This window comes from Episyrphus balteatus, chromosome 3 (genome assembly GCF_945859705.1).
Source record: "Episyrphus balteatus chromosome 3, idEpiBalt1.1, whole genome shotgun sequence".
Taxonomy (NCBI): domain Eukaryota; kingdom Metazoa; phylum Arthropoda; class Insecta; order Diptera; family Syrphidae; genus Episyrphus; species Episyrphus balteatus.
Genome location: NC_079136.1, coordinates 73195357 through 73213900, shown reverse-complemented (window position 1 = coordinate 73213900; position 18544 = coordinate 73195357). Strand labels below are relative to the sequence as shown.

At 29.9% G+C, this 18544-nt stretch overlaps 1 protein-coding gene across 1 annotated transcript in view; it reads left to right on the top strand.

The window, feature by feature from the left end:
* Nucleotides 1-18544, top strand: part of LOC129916539 (RYamide receptor) — a 105673-nt gene that overhangs the window by 28370 nt on the left and 58759 nt on the right. The window contains exons 2-4 of the mRNA XM_055996544.1: nucleotides 12380-13139; nucleotides 17914-18027; nucleotides 18093-18291. Of these exons, the coding sequence (XP_055852519.1) occupies nucleotides 12502-13139; nucleotides 17914-18027; nucleotides 18093-18291 (951 nt within the window). The 5' untranslated portion in view covers nucleotides 12380-12501. The remainder of the gene's footprint in view (nucleotides 1-12379; nucleotides 13140-17913; nucleotides 18028-18092; nucleotides 18292-18544) is intronic.

Below are 18544 nucleotides of genomic sequence, written 5' to 3'. Positions count from 1 at the left end.
AAAAAAATTAAAAATTGCTATTTCTTCACCCGTATAAACTTAGCATGACAACTTTTGAAAAGTTAATTTTTTTTTGGCTCAGTAATTGCCGCATAATTGCCGTGTTTATGCCGTGAAGTCAAAAAAATTGCCGCGCGCTTAGTTTGGTCAGAACTGGTAAACCAAGTTTGTCATGCTAACTTTATATAAAGTTAGCATGACAACTTTTAATTTTTGATCAATTTCAATTTTTTTTCGCTAATTATTTAAAGTTTAATTTCCGTAATTATGCCGTGAAATCGAAAATAATATATCTCTTTTGGTTTTCTCAAAAAAAAAAATAAAATCTATTTTTTGTTAACCCTATTCGATATAAAGTTAGCATGACACACCCTGTATTTCTTAAATCCTTGGTCAATTTTAAAATTTTTTTGGGGAGCGGGTCATAATTCTGCTTGTCAAAATTCTGTACGACAAAATTCTGTGGGGTCAAAATACTGTAATACCATAATTCTGTACGTCATTATACTGTAAATACAAAATTCTGTACGTCAAAATACTGTATGAACAAAATACTGTCATGCAAAATTCTGTTTTGTAAAATTCTGTACGGCAAAATACTGTATATCAAAATTCTGTAAAAATGCTGTAAAAAAATATCGTTTTGATAATGTAAAAAAGTGCGCGCGCATTATCAAAACGATATTTTTTTACAGCATTTTTACAGAATTTTGATCTACAGAATTTTGATGTACAGAATTTTGAAATACAGTATTTTGACCAACCAGAATTTTGCTATACAGAATTTTGACTTTCAGAATTTTGTTCCTACAGCATTTTGCACATACAGAATTTTGACATACAGTATTTTGGCATACAGTATTTTGAATACAGAATTTTGCAACATACAGAATTTCGACCCCAACCCATTTTTTTGGCCAATTAATTGCCGAATTGGGTTAATATAAAAACCACAAACTCAAAAAAATTACCGCGCTATTGGTTTTTTGCAAAAAAGTTAAAGAACCTATTTTTTAGTCACTTTCCATGTAAAGTTAGCAGGACATACCCTCTGTTTTCACCCAAAAACAAAGTTTTATAGACCACATTCTCACAAATTTCTATCTCAATGATCCGGGAAACGAAAAGGAACTGTTGAAGCTCCGTAAAAATTTGGTCAAGTTTATTCCAGAAGCGAAAAGCACAACAACATGTCCCTTTGAGAATTAAATTTTTTTCGATTTTTGTTTTATGAGATATAATACTGTATTATCTTCCCATAAAATGGTAAAATTGTCTTCTTTGAGTTCAATGCAAAGGGTACTTTTGCTAACAAAGTTTTTGATGAAAGAATGGCATTTCCAAATTCAGACTTTTTGGAGTCAATCCGCGATAAAGTGAATTCTTCAAAATGCTTCAATTTTTTTTAGTGCATTTTTTTCATTTTTTGTCCATTTGTGGTAAATTTTGAATAGTATAATTATATTTTTGTGTTTGTATATTTGGTAATTTTTAGTTTCCCGCGATAAATTCAGTTCTCCACAGATTTTTTAACAGACACACAGAAGTTATGACTTGCAACAGAAGATGCACTAATTTCAATGTTAAGTTCCGCCGTTTTGCCCAATTTTTTACAAATCGGGGCCTTAACAAGTCTGTCAGTAAAATGCATTGCCTTACCTTACCAACGTTGGAAAAGAGCGTTTGTCAAAATACTTTTTTCCCTCAAAAATTAATACTTTTTGGTAAATTTATATGAAAATAAAAAAAACATATTCGTTCTGCAACAACTCTTAAAATGAAATCGAGATCCAAAAAAAAATTTGTATAAATAATTTTTCTAATAAAATGTTTTAAAATAAATTTGTTCTCAAACAACACTTAAAACCAAAATTGAAAAAAAATTCTCATTTTCGAAAAATCGATTTTTCAAAAAACAAAAATTTCATTTTTTTTTTAAATCCAAGAATTATTATGTATTTTCAAAATTTAATTTTTGATTTGTATAAAAATTAAAATTTTGTTGAAATTAAACAAATCGTGTGGGAGAAAATCAGATTAAAAAAAAAAAACGGTTCCATTTTAGATACCGTTAGTAACGATTTTCGAAAAAAACACTTTTTGCATGAAAAGATAGATCTTATCTAAGAACTAATACCTACTTGAATTTTTGTATTAAAATCGTAGGAGCTGTTTTTGAGAAAATTAAACTTTTAAAAAAGTTGCATATCACAGGTACCGTTATTTTTGGTAAAAAAATTAATTTCAAAACTCCCTCTGTAAAGAATCCATGAATTGCTACATACAAAGTTTGAAGTAGATCGGCCCATCCGTTTAGGCTCCTCATACAGGCCGACAAACATCCTGACAGACAGACGGACTTTCGAGACCCACTTTTTTCGCATTCTCTATCATCGTTATATCATGGAAAATTGCTATCTGAACTTTTTTTTTACGAATGCATAACTTGATTTGTACCTATAGGTATCGCAAGTAAAAATTCAAAAAAGAAAATATAAATAGATACATTTTTTATTATAATTTTGGTTACTTAATAACCAAAAAGTCCTTTTAAGGGATTTTTTGGTTATAGAAAGCGACTGTAGCGCTTAATCTCCTTTAAAGCGGATTTTTCCCGGTTTTATACATAAATTATTCAATGATAATATTTTGAAATTCTTAAGACCTTTAAAATAGCTTAATGTCTTAATTCACCTTTTAATATATTCTTTTTTAATGAGATTTGCATATTTTCTTCTTGTAGGTACAATCTAAATTGAAATAGGTACAGTTATTAAAACAAATAAATTTCAAAACAAAAACCCAAAATTCCTAAAATCAACCCAAAAAGAAATAAATTTAAACAAAAATTAAATACCCTACAGCAAAAATCATAAATCTACATTATATCTTTCGTATATTGTTTTTATCTTTTGCTCATTTTTGGTCATAATAATAATACTTGTCGTTTTGCGGTAGGCCATAATTGTTTTTGCAATAAATTTAAATCTCCCTTTTTACGGTAACGGCATCCCTGTTATTATCTTGTTATCAATAAACAGGTAATAAAAACGGTTTCTTTTTGAATCCGCGTAGCGTAGATAGAATGTAAACAAAAATGCTTCCCAAACGAAATAAAAATAAAAGAAAAGATACGTTCACATAAACAACACAATGCTGTAAATTTTGACCACCAAAGTCGTTTTTGTAAGTTGTATTCGTTCGGAAAACCAAATCATCGTGAATTTTTCACAATAAAATCAAATCCTTGAACACATTTATTTGAAAAGTGATCAATATCATGAAACTGCTATAAAAATCGTATCTATAAAAAAGAGGGAAGGTTTACGCTTTGGCTACCCCTATTTGCGAACACATGTAAGTACTTTATCTGCTTGAGGGTGGTTGTTGGTTGCTTGAAAGCTAAATTCAGATTCATTTCTCAAGTAGAATAGAATAATTTAATATGCACGACTACCATGGTGGGTTATAGAAATCAGCAAAAAGCGGTAGGGAAACATTTTGTTGGAATTTGAAGGGAGACTAATATAACCTGCCATCTGTGGCGAATTTACCATAACTTTAGATAAGCAATTGAACAAGCACTGTAAAAAATCAATACATATTTGTGATTAAGAGGCTGAAATACGTATTGCACACCCATTGCATTGTGATCTAAGTTTGATTTTTGCATTGAATGTCTCTATTTTAGAACCGAAAAAAGTTTTTACTTCAGAGAGTTTAATAATTTGACCCATCTACGTGTGGTTTCTGTAAGGCGGGGCTTGAGAATGACATTTTTTGAATTTATTATTTCTACACAAAGCTTAAATTTGTTTATGCAAAGAACACAAACTCGTTTAAATTTCAACTAAACTTATGAGGACTTTTTTTATTGGTTATAACACTTTGATAGTTTTTTTTACATTTATTTTTATGATTAAAGTTTTAGAGCATGTAATTTTAAACATATTGATCAAGAATAATCGAAAAAGATTCTAAAAAATTGATAAAAAAAATCACTCTAACGTATTAAAATTGTCTTGCATGGAATATGTCATACTCTGCAGAATTTGAGGCTAATTTATTCATACCTATCCCATTAAATTTGAAGTCGCCATTTAGAAGAGGAAATTTCACAATTATTATGCGATTTAACAGGTCTCTAATTTAAAATAGGAACTTTAAATTTAATGGATTGTGGAGGAATACGGGCTTAGCATATTTGATTTTTTATGATGACTTTAAAATTGGGATGAGAAGACGGTACCTATTAGAAATTTATCAGCTTGAAATTATAAAATCGCTACCTTCCTGCAGGAATGTTCTAAGGGGTAAATTTGTATACATCATTTTTTGATTAAAAAATATACTAATCGATATTATTTTAAATTTTCTATATAGATGATAAAGGATAAGGGTACCTATTGGCGTAAAAATATTTCTTCGATTGCAATGTTCATTTTAAAAACAATACACATTTTAAAGTGACATTTCCTAATTTGACCTTCAAATGTCCTTGACCCCCAATTAATGCGTTCCAATATATTGCGAATCTGCATTCAGCGATATTAAAAACACGATAAGACACCTTTTTGAGCATTTTTTTCATTATGAGATTCATTGAAATACACACTTTTTGATATTTTCTGTCCTTAATATCTTGAAAACTGCCCATTTTCGGATTTTGAGCCTACGGACATTTTTGATTGGGAGGATGTCAAGAGCAACACATCAAAAACTCCGATAAATCGTAATTGTAGGGGGTCCTTTGTTCTCTAAAAAAAATTTTGCTGTACATGAATTCAAATGCTATACTTTCTTCGATCGGATTCTTCTGATAGTCTAACTGACGATTGAAAAATCAGTGTTTATTATTTAATTTTTTTTTTTAATTTAATTATCGACACAAAAAAATTAAATCTTATGAAAAGTCATAGACTGAAAACTAATTTGATAAAAAAAATATTTTTTTTTTATTACAGTTAAACGTAATTACTTGCTTTAAAGGGCAATTATTGGTTTATAATAATATTACAATCATGTAATAGCGGGAAAAAAGGGTTTGGTAATTTTCTTCAAATATGGTACAGATGATTTTTAATTTTTTTATATATCACTTAGAACGAAATTTTGAAGCTATTGCAAATATCTCGAAAACGGTGCAAACGATTTTGATTAAATATTTTTTAAATTCAAAACAATTGCAATAGGTACCTACCTTAAGCTGCATTTTTATTTTTTCTCAAAAAAATCAAATAGCAATATAAATAAAATGCACGACTGGGTCGTACGTACTTGTTCTTAGAATTCAAAAAACAAAGAATTAAAAAATACATACATTTTTTTCTTTAAATGAAAAAAAAGAAACAACTCTCTAAATGAATTTGAGCGCCAAAACAAGCATGCAGTTTAATTTCTTTTATAAATATCAAAATTAAAAAAAAATTTTAATCATGTTAAATTGGCATACCATTTTGTAGTAAATATTAATCAACGCTTAAAATCAAAACTTCAAAAAAAACCAATGTCCCGTTTTCGGAAATTCGATCTTTCGAAAAAAAATTTCAATTTCCTTTTATTAAATTGTATTACCTAATGCTTTTGTATAAACAAAATTATTATAACCTACAAGTCAAATAATATAAAAGAGTCGTTTAAAAGTTGCTGAAAAAATCAGAAAAATTAGGAAACTATTCAATGACAGATGGTTTAGGATTTTTTGAACTTAAAAATAGGAGAAAGCACACTTTATTTATCTGCGACAGTATACACGCAAATGTTAATCAAAATCGTTAGAGCCGTTTTTAAGAAAGTAAGTTAGCTCTTTATATTGCTCACATGACGGGTAAGGTAACACCAGCCTTAGTTTAAAAAAATTCAATTTCCTAAAACTTCAAAATACCAAGTTTGAAGGAAATTGATTCCATGGTTTGGGCTTTATCTCGAGATAGAGACAGACAGGCACACCGATAACACTAGTTTACAAAAAAATAAAAAATTTTTGGACAATAAGTGCCGTTATACTTTTCGTATAGATTTGAGCCCAGAAAACTCGAAAATTTTATCTAAAAAAATATTTATGGATAGGTTTTCGAGATATGATTTTTCAAAGTTTTTTGTCGTTTTTTTTTTTTTTTTTCCCAGCATATTTAGTATTCGGGCTATATCTTGTTTAATAAACAACTAATCTGAACAGAAAAACTGGTTCCTGAAAGCTAATCAAATAAGCAACAAACACTGGAATAACTTTTTTACATTAAAAATTGTCAAGTTATGTTCAACTCCGAGTGAAAAAAATGGCCCTAAGTATGCTGAAAAAAAAACGACATAATACTTTGAAAAATCATATCTCGAAAACGTATCCATCTTAATTTTTTTTTAAAGTGATTTCCGAGTTCCCAAGGTCAAAGTACGTATGAAAAAAATAGTGGGATTGAGTGTCCATTTTGGCTGTAAACCAGGGTAACAGAATCGCATTCTCTTTCTTCACATTTCTTTCACGAGCTCGATTTTTTTCACGAATCCTTATATGAAGTAAGTATATCGCAAGAACGAGTAATAAATTCTGTGTATTTAAATAATTAAATTCCCTCGAGTTAAAAAATGTAAAAGTTCTGCAGCATGCAAAAATTTACCTATAATTTAGGCACTCAATGAAAATTCTTTTGATAGATTTTTTTACTTTTTAGATTTATTGATATTTTTTTTTTAACGAATGTATACACAATTTGCAAAAATGTCCTGTTAAATAAACGTATATTTACAGTCAAATTGTGCAGTGCTGCAGTGAGTTTGCTTTTATGAACTCGAGTTTATTTTTATGTATACATATAATATCGTATTACGAGCTACTTTTATTGTCAATTCTAAAGAATAGCAAAAACCCTTTGTGCCTTTTTTAAATACAGGTACAATGTACATTTTACAATGTATGTTACATACCTCTCATGTTCATAGACCTCAAAAATTCGAAGTAGGCATATCCTATGAAAAAAGGTTGGAATTTAATTTGATTTTATTGGAATGCTGGAATATGAAATCCACCCAATTTAATTTTGTTATGTTTTTTTGTTTATTTTTTTTTTCTTTTTTTTATGAAACATTTACTTATATAGTATTTTATCGGAAAACCACGACTATGTTTGCTCAGAATAATCAATATCGATGACAGGAGTTTTAAATTTTTTTTTCACCTGATTTTTTATTTTTAACATGCAAGGATGTGTTAACTAGCAGGAAGCACATTTCATTTTATTTAAAGGTTGTGCTTAACTTAATATATTATTCAATTTATGTTGAAGTGAAAATATCTCTAGCAATACCTTGATTGAATATAGACGTAGCAAATTTATTTCATCGATATACCTTTTTCCTTTTTTTCCGTAAGCTGGAAAGGATGTGCCATGCAGCAATATTAAATTCGAAGAAGGGTAGGTAGGTATAAAGCTACATATTAAAAAAAATTTTTTTTTTTATAAAAGAGCAACATTATTTTCTGCTCTTTTATTAAAAATACATATTCAAATCAATTCTTCAAACTAAGCAATTTATCAGTATAGATATAACCTATAAGGAAATATAAAACATTTAAGGTACGTTCGTAGAGCATTACAATATGGTAATTTCATATCTTATGATTGAAATTAAAGATCTTAAAGAAGAAACAAATGAATATGAATATGTGTAATAAGAAAATATGATCTAGAAATAAATGTGCCCTTGATTATGAAAGTGGACTAAGTCACTCCTAAAAATGGCATCAAATCTAGCCTAAAAATAATTTTTATTTAAGGGGTAAAGTTTATTTGAACGCGAAATTGCAGTAAATAAACTTCTTTATTGCTCCTCTAGTGATTTCATAAAAGAAATATAATTAAATCGTTATAAGAAAATTATTATGTAAGTTTTTCTTTAAACAATGCAAAAAGTGACTTAGTCCACTTTCATAATCAAGGGCACAAATAGAAGTATAGGTAGGTTCTTCTTAATTTATTTTTAATACAATCCTTCGTAAATTAAGTTAAAAAAAAATCAATATCAGATTCCGCAACGTCACTACCATAAATCCAGGCCATCAACAAACCTGCTATTCTTTTTCTCTGAGGATTTTTATTCGACACACTTTTATTTAAAACTTTATTGCATATGGGACTGGCTCCGCTTTGCAGTCAGTTTATGTCATACAAATTAGCATAACGACGCATTGCCTTGTCAGTGTAGATTTATGAAATATGTTTCGAAATGGGTCGCATGTCGCAGTTCTTTTAGTATAAAAACGAAAATAAAAGAACATAAGTTTAAAAATATACTTTTACTTAAATTCTTTGAGTTAAAGTAGTACCTACATTTGGAAATTATTTAATTTCATACATCATTGAAGCTTATTTCGGACGTCATGTCATGACGAAACCCACTTTTTCGGACTTCTCCATCGTCCATAATGATGGTTTTAATCAAAACCATCCTTGAAATGTATATTTTTTCGATCTTATTTCTTTAACTATTCACTAACGGCCAATTTCTTCACAGAGTCCTAACGCTAGTACTGGTCCTAGTCCTAAAGTTAGTACTCAAATCGGTATCAACTCATTTCTTGACTCATGTACTAAGCCTTAGAACTGTCAATGTAGGACCCAGTACTAGTTAGGACTCGGTACTAGCTAGCTCCTCAAAATCAGCTAGGACCTGGTTATTATACCAATCGTTAGTACTCAAATCGGTACCAAGTGATTTCTTCACAAAAGTCCTAAGCCCTAGTACTGTCAAATTGGTACCGAGTATTAGTTAGGACTCGGTATAAGTTAGGACCTCAAAATCGGTAGTCTAACGCTTAGTACTTGAATAAATGCAATCGATTTCATTCTTTTTTAGAGATATCTGACAGATTTTTTAATTTCTTGGTTTTCGCTCAACATGTGATTAAAATTTTATTAAATTTTTTTTTTTTTAATTTACTTAAACCACCTGAAGTGAGAAATGCAATGCCGAAACGGGAACAATGGACAAAAGAACACTTTTTCATGAACAAGTACCAAAAAAATATTTCCATTTTGTTCGATCTTTCCAAAATCGACAACCAAGTCAAGAAAGATGGTCTTTATTTAGACGTTCTGCATTAGCATTCCTCGACGTCCGACTGAGCTGCAAGCCACTTATGAGTAAATAACAATAAGACATAAAAAGCAGAAGCCTACGACTACCTCGAACTTGCCTATAAATCAGGATAAAATTTTTCCCGCAATGTAGTAAAAAAGACACAGGACATGTTTTTCTTAAATTTTAGTTTTTATAAAAATATATAGTATGTACATGTATGTTTTTTTTGAAACTGACACCAACCTAATGGCTTTGCTGCATAAAGGTCGGAGATCCGTTTATACCTCGAGTACTTGAATGACACTTTTGTCGTTTTTGGGGACCTGTATCTCTGCATTGTCTGTTTACCAAATCATACATTTCTTCACTCATCAATTCATTCTTGACTGAAAGTTCTTGATAAAAAATCAAATTTCTTTTGCTTCTTGGCTTCTTGTTAAGTTTAGCCACATTTTTTTTTTTATTTTTTCAATATTCTTTTTATTATTTTTTACTTTTTGTCTAAATTTGTTTTGTTCAATTCCTTTAAATATCAAAATAAATTATTTCAAACATCAAAATATTGTCAAAATGACAGTTAGACCAGTTTAGACGTATTAATTCTTAGTACTGCTTTGTGATTTTAGGTCAGGTCCTATAAATGTGAAGAAATGCTCAGGTACTAACTTTTTGTTAGGATCGAGTACTAGTGCTAGGACCTGGTCTAGTTAGACCGGGTACTAGGCTGACTTAGGACTGATGTGAAGAAATTGGCCGTAAGTTAAGTATTTTAATATATCAACACTTAGTATTATTAATTTGTTTCATATTGTTTCTATATTAAAAGTATTTCAATTATTGTGCTGCCTGAGAATATATTCAAATAAGATGTAACGGGTGTGACTTTCTAACATCACACACGTTACATCTTATTTGAAAATATCTCAGTTCTCAGACAGTAAAATAGTTGGAATACTTTTACGGCCAATTTCTTCACATAAGTCCTAAGTCAGCTTAGTACCCGGTCTAGCTAGGTCAGGTCCTAGCACTAGTACTCGGTCCTAAGGAAAAGTTAGTACCTGAGCATTTCTTCACATTTATAGGACCTGATCTAAGTTAACAACGCGGTCCTAAGAAATAAATCGTATAAAAATGGTATAACTGTCATTTTGACAATATTTTGATGCTTGAAATATTTTATTTTGATATTTCAACAGATTTTACAAAATATTAACAGACAAAAAACAGTCCATTCATGAAATTAACATTAAAATAATTTAAAAAATATTGTGATGATTGAGAACAAAGACAACAAGAAAAGAAGATAAATTATATCAAGAACCTTCACTATCAAGAATGACGAGAATGTGACGATTTTGTGCATAAGTGCCGGCAAGCCTGATAGCTAGTTCACTAACGACTCTGGAAAACCTGGAAAAGCCACAGATAAACCAGTTTATTTTATTATTAAAAAAGACAGTTCATATATGTATATCTCAATAAAAATAACATTTTTGAAAACTGAATCTTTATTGTCTTGGTGCAGTTTTGTTTTTTAGCAGTCATTGAATGAAGATAATTTTGATCATAGTCTGCAATACTATTTGTAAATAGAATCTTCTTGCAAAGACATTTTGTGTTGGAAATTGTTAGATAGATATCGGACGGCCATCACTGATGCCCGTAAAATAGAATATATTTTGAGTGATTGTATGCAGGTGGCTTCAATTATACTTTCATAAACTGTGGTTTTCTTATTAGAAATGGATAATCTTCTGCAGTGCCAACGATTTTGTTCCATAACAATTTATTCAAAGACTGCATTGCTATTGCGATACATCTTTTAAAAAAAATACAAATTACAAAATGCCAAAATTAGAATAAAATTCAATAAACTCAAAAATTACACATTTCAAAAGACACCAAAGCTCAAAAATGCTCATAAAATTTTAAAATAAATGCAAAAACTCAATAAGAATTGAGTATTATCGTCGCTAGACTGTCGATTTTTAGGTTCTAACTTTTACGAAGTCCTAAGTAAAACTCGGTACCAATTTGACAGTACTACGACTTAGAACTTGTGTGAAAAAATCACTTGGTACCGATTTGAGTACTAACGATTGGTATAATAACCAGGTCCTAGCTTATTTTGAGGAGCTAGCTAGTACCGAGTCCTAAGTAGTACACCGTCCTAAACTGACAGTTCTAGGGCTTAGTACTTGGGTGAAGAAATGAGTTGATACCGATTTGAGTACTAACTTTAGGACTAGGACCGGTACTAGCGCTAGGACTCTGTGAAGAAATTGGCCGTTAATAATTAGAACAATGAAACAAATAAATGTACTAAGTTTTGATGTATTAAATGGCATAAGTAAGTGAATAGTTAAAGAAATAACAGCGAAAACACACAAAAATCTGCCAAAACCATCAAATTATAGCTTTACCATACCTAAGACTAAGTACGTGCTACCCATTGTATCGAAATTAAGCATTAATTAACCCTTAGGCTGCTTAAGGGTTACCATTGGTAACCATCCTTTATAAAACACTCCTTTTTTTTAAAAGAGCTTTCAAGATCATTTTTTTTTCAACCTTTTGTATATGAAGAAAGCCAAATGAAGCGTTGTCGTGCGTTTAAAAATGCGTAGCAGATAATGTAAATATTTAAACACTCGTGAGTAAAAATGGAAAATTATTAAAAAAATTCATCTTTTTCTAACTGTCGAAGCACAGCCGTTTGGTGTAAAAATGCGACTGACAATCTTAGTTGGACAAAATTGAAATCAATGTCAAAGTGGAAAATATTAAGAAAAAATTCTTAAGTCTAGGTTATTTTATATCAAAACTTTATTTTTTTTTTCATCTTCCAAAAGGTATAAGTGTCACTAAAAATTTCGCAATGGTTAATTAAAAAAATATTTTTTGCCCAAAAATCCTGATTTTGGGGGTATATTGAAAAATGTAGGTAAAGTAGATATGTAGTTCAACAAGCCCTACAAATCGTTCTTGGTCCCGAGAAAATTATTATTTTAAAAGTTTGTTTTTGTCACACAATGTTATCAGATATACATATGTACATATGTAACTGCAAAATAAAGTTTTGAAACTTAACATATAATTTTAATAACGAAGGAGGGCCAGTTAACATGCAAATGGGTATTTTCATATGGATCATTGGTACCCTATTTGCAATTTTTTCTAAAAGTACCCATTTCTTAAAGCACACATTTACTATGAATGGTAGAATCTAAATTTTCTAAATTTACTTTATTATTTTCTAACACAATTTTAAGAAGATGTTTTTTTTTTTTCTTCATTTCAGATAAACTACAAATGCAATGTGAATACATTCCGATCCAAAGAAAATATGTACCTCAACAGCAATCTATTCTATGCTTAAATAAATGAATGTGAGCAATAAGCTCAATAAAAAAAAACCTAACTATGGATGCATTCTTCACAGGCACAAGTCCAAGGAGTCCATCCGGCAATCCAACAACAAATCATAAAATCGAATCTCCATTCTATTACAATGCTCTTGATTATTTAAATTATTCAAAGAGCATTGAAAGAAATAACTCTGCTTTCGTGAATGATGTTACCTATCATTCGTTAAATTCAAAAAATCACACAGTCTACGAAGACGATCGAGAAATACAACATTTCGGGAATTATTCTTGTGATAGCATCGACGACGATGACAGCGATGACCTGGCAGGCTGGTCCAGTGGCTATTTCAAGTCCTGTGTATATCTCCTTTACATATCGATATTTATATTTGCACTCCTAGGCAATGGAACTGTTTGCTACATTGTGCAATCCACGCCCCGAATGCGAACTGTGACGAACTTTTTCATTGCCAACTTGGCTGTTGGTGACATTCTAATGTCAATGTTTTGTGTACCGTTTTCATTTGTGTCGATATTGATTTTAAATTACTGGCCATTTGGAATTGTCCTTTGTCATTTGGTGAATTATTCGCAAGCTGTTTCTGTGTTAGTGAGTGCGTATACTCTCGTAGCTATAAGTATTGATCGTTATATCGCAATTATGTGGCCACTCCGGCCACGGATAACGAAAAGGTAATTTTTAATCAAAGCTAAATAAATTTTCATTTTGTTTTAAGGAATTTTTTGGTTTTTGTTTTGTTTTTAACACAATGTAATTAACAACAGAAATAGTTTTTAGATCTCATGCGGCCTTAAACAAATTGAACTTATCAATCACACGCACATTCAAGGGCAATGGGTATATTAAGCAATTTAACAGCAGAAACAAAGTGATAACATAAATAATGAGTTTTCATGCACCAATTTGTTCCTTGATGGTGCTGGGTAGAAAAGGGTGAAAAGTGACGATCAGTTGGGTGGACGGTACTATTCTTAGAGGTGATTTATTGCCCGCAATCCAAAGCTCAATAGTTTGATTGAAAACACAACCACAAACAAAATTTATTATGTTAATGTATCTATATGTTTCTTTTAATACCCTTCGAAACAAACAAAATTAACACTTTACTTTTGAATTGGAGAAAGGGAGCGATGTAAAAAGTAGCTTCTTTTTCATTCCTATATAAATTTAAACAAAATCGCTACACTTTTCCATTTATTTTAGTTGAGTTGCGATAGCAAGTGCCAAATTTCTCTAAAAACAATTTAGTTTTCCCCTTAATTATTAAATGTTAATTCTCTACATTTTTAACTACATACATTATGTATAATAATAATAAAATTACTTTTCAGCTTTCCAGAAATACAGTGAATAATTCCTCGAAATCACTTTCAAAACCTAAACAAATTTTTGGAAGAAAACAAAAAATAATCCTATTACGGATAAAAACCAGTGAAAAATATAACCATTAGAATTATTTGTGAAGCAAAAAATTTAGTGCTCAAGAATGTACCGGTGAATGTGCATTCGCAGGAGGTACATTCACTAGAACTTTGTTCATGGACTTTTAAAGTACTTTTGCCATCACTTTACTAACTTGTTCATGATGGAAAGAGATATAGCTGCTTCACGTATTCCTTTACTTACCTGTATCCTTTTTCAGACGAATGGCACATACCTACCTACTTCTTATATCATGTACGAACAGTGTTGCGGATTTTTCTTTGTCATTTGCAACACGACTAGGTAGCACGAAATCGCTCTTAGAGTTGAAGTTATTTAAATATTTCAAGCTGTTTATTTGGGAAAAATAGAGCCGTTTTATTAAAAGCTAATTGAATAAAACAACAACAACAACAACACCAACAACAACAACAACAACAACAACAACAACAACAACAACAACAACAACAACAACAACAACAACAACAACAACAACAACAACAACAACAACAACAACAACAACAACAACAACAACAACAACAACAACAACAACAACAACAACAACAACAACAACAACAACAACAACAACAACAACAACAACAACAACAACAACAACAACAACAACAACAACAACAACAACAACAACAACAACAACAACAACAACAACAACAACAACAACAACAACAACAACAACAACAACAACAACAACAACAACAACAACAACAACAACAACAACAACAACAACAACAACAACAACAAAAACCACAACAAAAAACAACAACAACAACAACAACAACAACAACAACAACAACAACAACAACAACAACAACAACAACAACAACACCAACAACAACAACAAAAACAACAACAACAACAACAACAACAACAACAACAACAACAACAACAACAATAGTAGAAATAGTTAATCAACACAAAAAAACCAAAATTTCAAAACAATCAATTTTTAGAGAATTTGATTTTTTTTTAACCATAAACTGTAGTTATTGAAAATTTATTTTGATTTGGATTTATGTAAAGGCAATAAAATGTAAATGCTTGCTTTCAAGGTTGTTCTAAGCTTCCAATTCTGCGATTTTAGTACCAAGCTGAAGACAAGAAAGTCATTTTTGGAATTTAAACAATAGAGTAATGGAAACAAGGATACATTTAATGTGAATTTATCTATGCGTTCGTTATTTCGAATACAAAATTGTGACCATCGCACACAGGAGTATTCGAACTCAAAATCCGGTCAAAAATATTTGTAGTGTTTTTCTTATTGGAATTGGCCTAAACATTATTTTATAACTTATAATGAATTAAAAAGCTACACTGAAAAAAAATTTCGGGTTAAATAAAAAAAAAAAAATTAACTAAGTACATAATTTTTTTTTTTCAACTTTATTTAACTCATGTAACTAATTTTTACATAAAACAATATTTAAATATTGTTGATATTGTTATATTTTGAAAATAAGTAGTTTTTTTTGCAACAAAAGGCAATTTGACTAAAAATACCTAAAAATACCTAAAAAAAACCCATTAAAAAAAAGGTGGAAACTGTGGAAATTATTTGTATGTGCATGAGATGATAAAGATGTACAGTTAAATATAAAAGATTAATTTTTACCCGATCGTACCAGAGACTATAACAAAAACACCTTTTTTTCTACCGAAAATAACATAAATGTTCACGTTTTTCTATGCACTCTTGTCATCTCAATTTTTAATATATTTTCAATAAAATATATATAAAATTTCTGTATTAACATAAAGTACATACCTTGACCTTGGACATGCATCAAAAATTTTTCAAAATATAATCACAAATCACAATAAAAAACAGACTGCAATTTCTTTAAAAAAACTGCCTTATCAACTTAAGTGTCGCAAATGTCATTTATGGTTAAAATGCTGCTGTTGGAATGTGTAATGTTACACTATAGTCCATTGAAATGTTACAAAATTTTGACCGAACCTTGCATTTTGGGTAGGACAAGATTTTTTTTTATTTTGATGTGTAGATGAGGTTAATGTGAGTATACAATCTAGTTTTCGGCGGCCCCCCCCATTTGGCCGCCATCTTGGAAAAAGTGATGAAAACTGTTATTTACCGATATCTTGCGAACCGTATGTCACACAAAAAAATTGTTAACATCGTTTTTGTAGATAATTTATTTTTCTACAATTTGGTAGTAGGTATTCGGTACTTTTTTCTGTAAAACTGAAAATAAGAAAGTTATACTTGAAAATAGATGTACATTTTCAAGAAAAAAATCTTTAAGATGCTATAACTTTTTTTCTACAACTTTTATTGAAAAAATACTCATGACAGTTTTTAAAGATCATTTAATTTGCAACAATTTGATGTGCTCATTTTGCAGATTGCGTTTATATAAAGCAGCTGAAATGTTTTCACAAAAAAACGGTAACAATTATTTTCGTACTTTTATACAGGGTGATTAAGGGGCAATGCGCCAAAATGCTAGAGCGTTTAGGTTGGGTCGAAAAAAGAAAAAAATCGTACGAGAGGGGGGGTCTATTCCCCTCCGTTTAGCGGGGAGTGGCAATTTAAAAAAAATTGACTTAATTTGGAAAAAAAAAATATCAAAAATCAACGGTTACACCTACAATAACGTGCTATACTTTTTTGTAAAGCCAAAACTCTAGTCTTTTACAAAACTTTTAAACAGCGCCATTTTATGGCACAGTTTTTGAAACATTAATTTTTAAAATCAAAATTTTGTAAAACAAAATTGGAAAAAAATTTCAAACTATTTTTTTTTTTCAAATTTTTATGTAATTAAGTACTAAAAAAAAATTTAACCTAATTTGTCAACAAAAAAAAAAAAAAATTATAATTATATGGTAAGTTGAGAGAGGGTATGAATGTTTTAAGGGTTTTCAGTTTTTGTCTCGTCGGATCTTTTTTTTGTTGGACGTTTTTCTTCACCCGGTTTTTTCGGTTTTTTTGTAAAAATCGGTTTAATACGCGGGGACAAAAAAAACGGAAAAAACCGGTTGACCCAATCAAAAAAACCGAAACCGGTTTAAACCGGCCGGTTTTTCAAATCCCTAATATAAGGTTCTTAATATTATCAAACAAATACGAAAATGAATAAAAAGTGTGTGTACAAGCGATTGATCCCACATTTTGAGTGTTTGTTAGTGATTGTATAAAATTGTTGGTATTTTTCGAGAAAAATCTTTTGACTGTAATAAACCTTTTTTAAGTGCAATTTTTTTTTAATTCGATTTTATTTCTTAATATTTTGACAAAATGGACTAAACTCTTCTTTAAGCATAAATCTACAATTCATATTATATAAATCTAAGTATTGTTTTTCTTTTTACTTATTTCGATAATAAAACCTCAATACAAAATTCTGGATGCATCAACATGGCGTAGTACTTGGTTATTCTAGTTAAAAAGCAAACATTCTTTTAATTAAATGCAATATGCTATTCGCTTCCCATGAAGTCCTGTGTGTGTATGTCCTTTCCAGAATGAAACATGTCGTGGTCTCGTGGATGTTTACCATTCAAATGAAAAGCAATGCATGCATTGTAGATTCCTTTCTCTTACAGGAAGCAAAAAGGACACACAAACCAAACTGTAACCATTATAGAACGACGACATCAACTTTGATAAATGTATTCAGCGGTTTAATTTCAATCTATATACAAAAAAAGAAACAAACGATTTTCTTTCAACCCACCAACCATAATATACGAATATATGGTAGATAGATATAATGATATGAAAAAGTGTGATAGAGTAATTTGTTTCTCTATGTTGTGGTGTGGTCTTTGTAAAAGAGAGGATTTTTTTTGTTGTTTTATAGGCGTATCAAGGACAGTATTTTTTATTTTCTTTACAAATAACCCGAAAATTTAACATACAAAAACTTAAAATTTACGTTATTTAAAGTAAATTAAAAAAAAACGAAGTATTCTTGTTTAATGGTTTTAGCTCATGTTTTTTACTTCGTATCTCAAATTGGTCCTTGACTTTTGTTTCAGATATGCAAAGTGTATAATTGCTGCTGTCTGGCTGATAGCATTAATGACTGCCTTTCCAATTCCAATTGTATCGAAACTAGCTCAACCAGATATGTGGCATGTTCAATGTGATCGGTAAGTTACAAATTGTTAACTTAACTTTTTTTTTTTTCGTATTTTTCTTACATTTTTAATTTTAGATATATTTGTCATGAAGATTGGCCATCGAGTGAGCAGAATTTTTACTACACCATAGCATTGTTAACTCTTCAATTTGTTATACCATTGAGTGTATTAATTTTCACTTACACAAGAATAGCGATAGCAGTTTGGGGTAAACGTCCACCGGGTGAAGCTGAAAATTCCAGAGATCAAAGAATGGCAAGATCGAAAAGAAAAGTAAGTTGATATAGCCTTGTGAATAATAGTTTTTTTTAACAAATTTGAAGTTCAAAATTTCTTTAAAATATAAATGGTTTTCGTCTGTTACAACCTAAAAGGGTGGACGATTTTTTTCAAATTAAAGTCGATTTTAATTTAGTTCTGGAATTGAATTTTGAAAGTGGTTTAAGTTGTTGATAAATTATTTACTTCACATTATTATCAAATTGTTCGCAGAAGTTTCTATTTTCAAATTTCGAATAACTCGCTC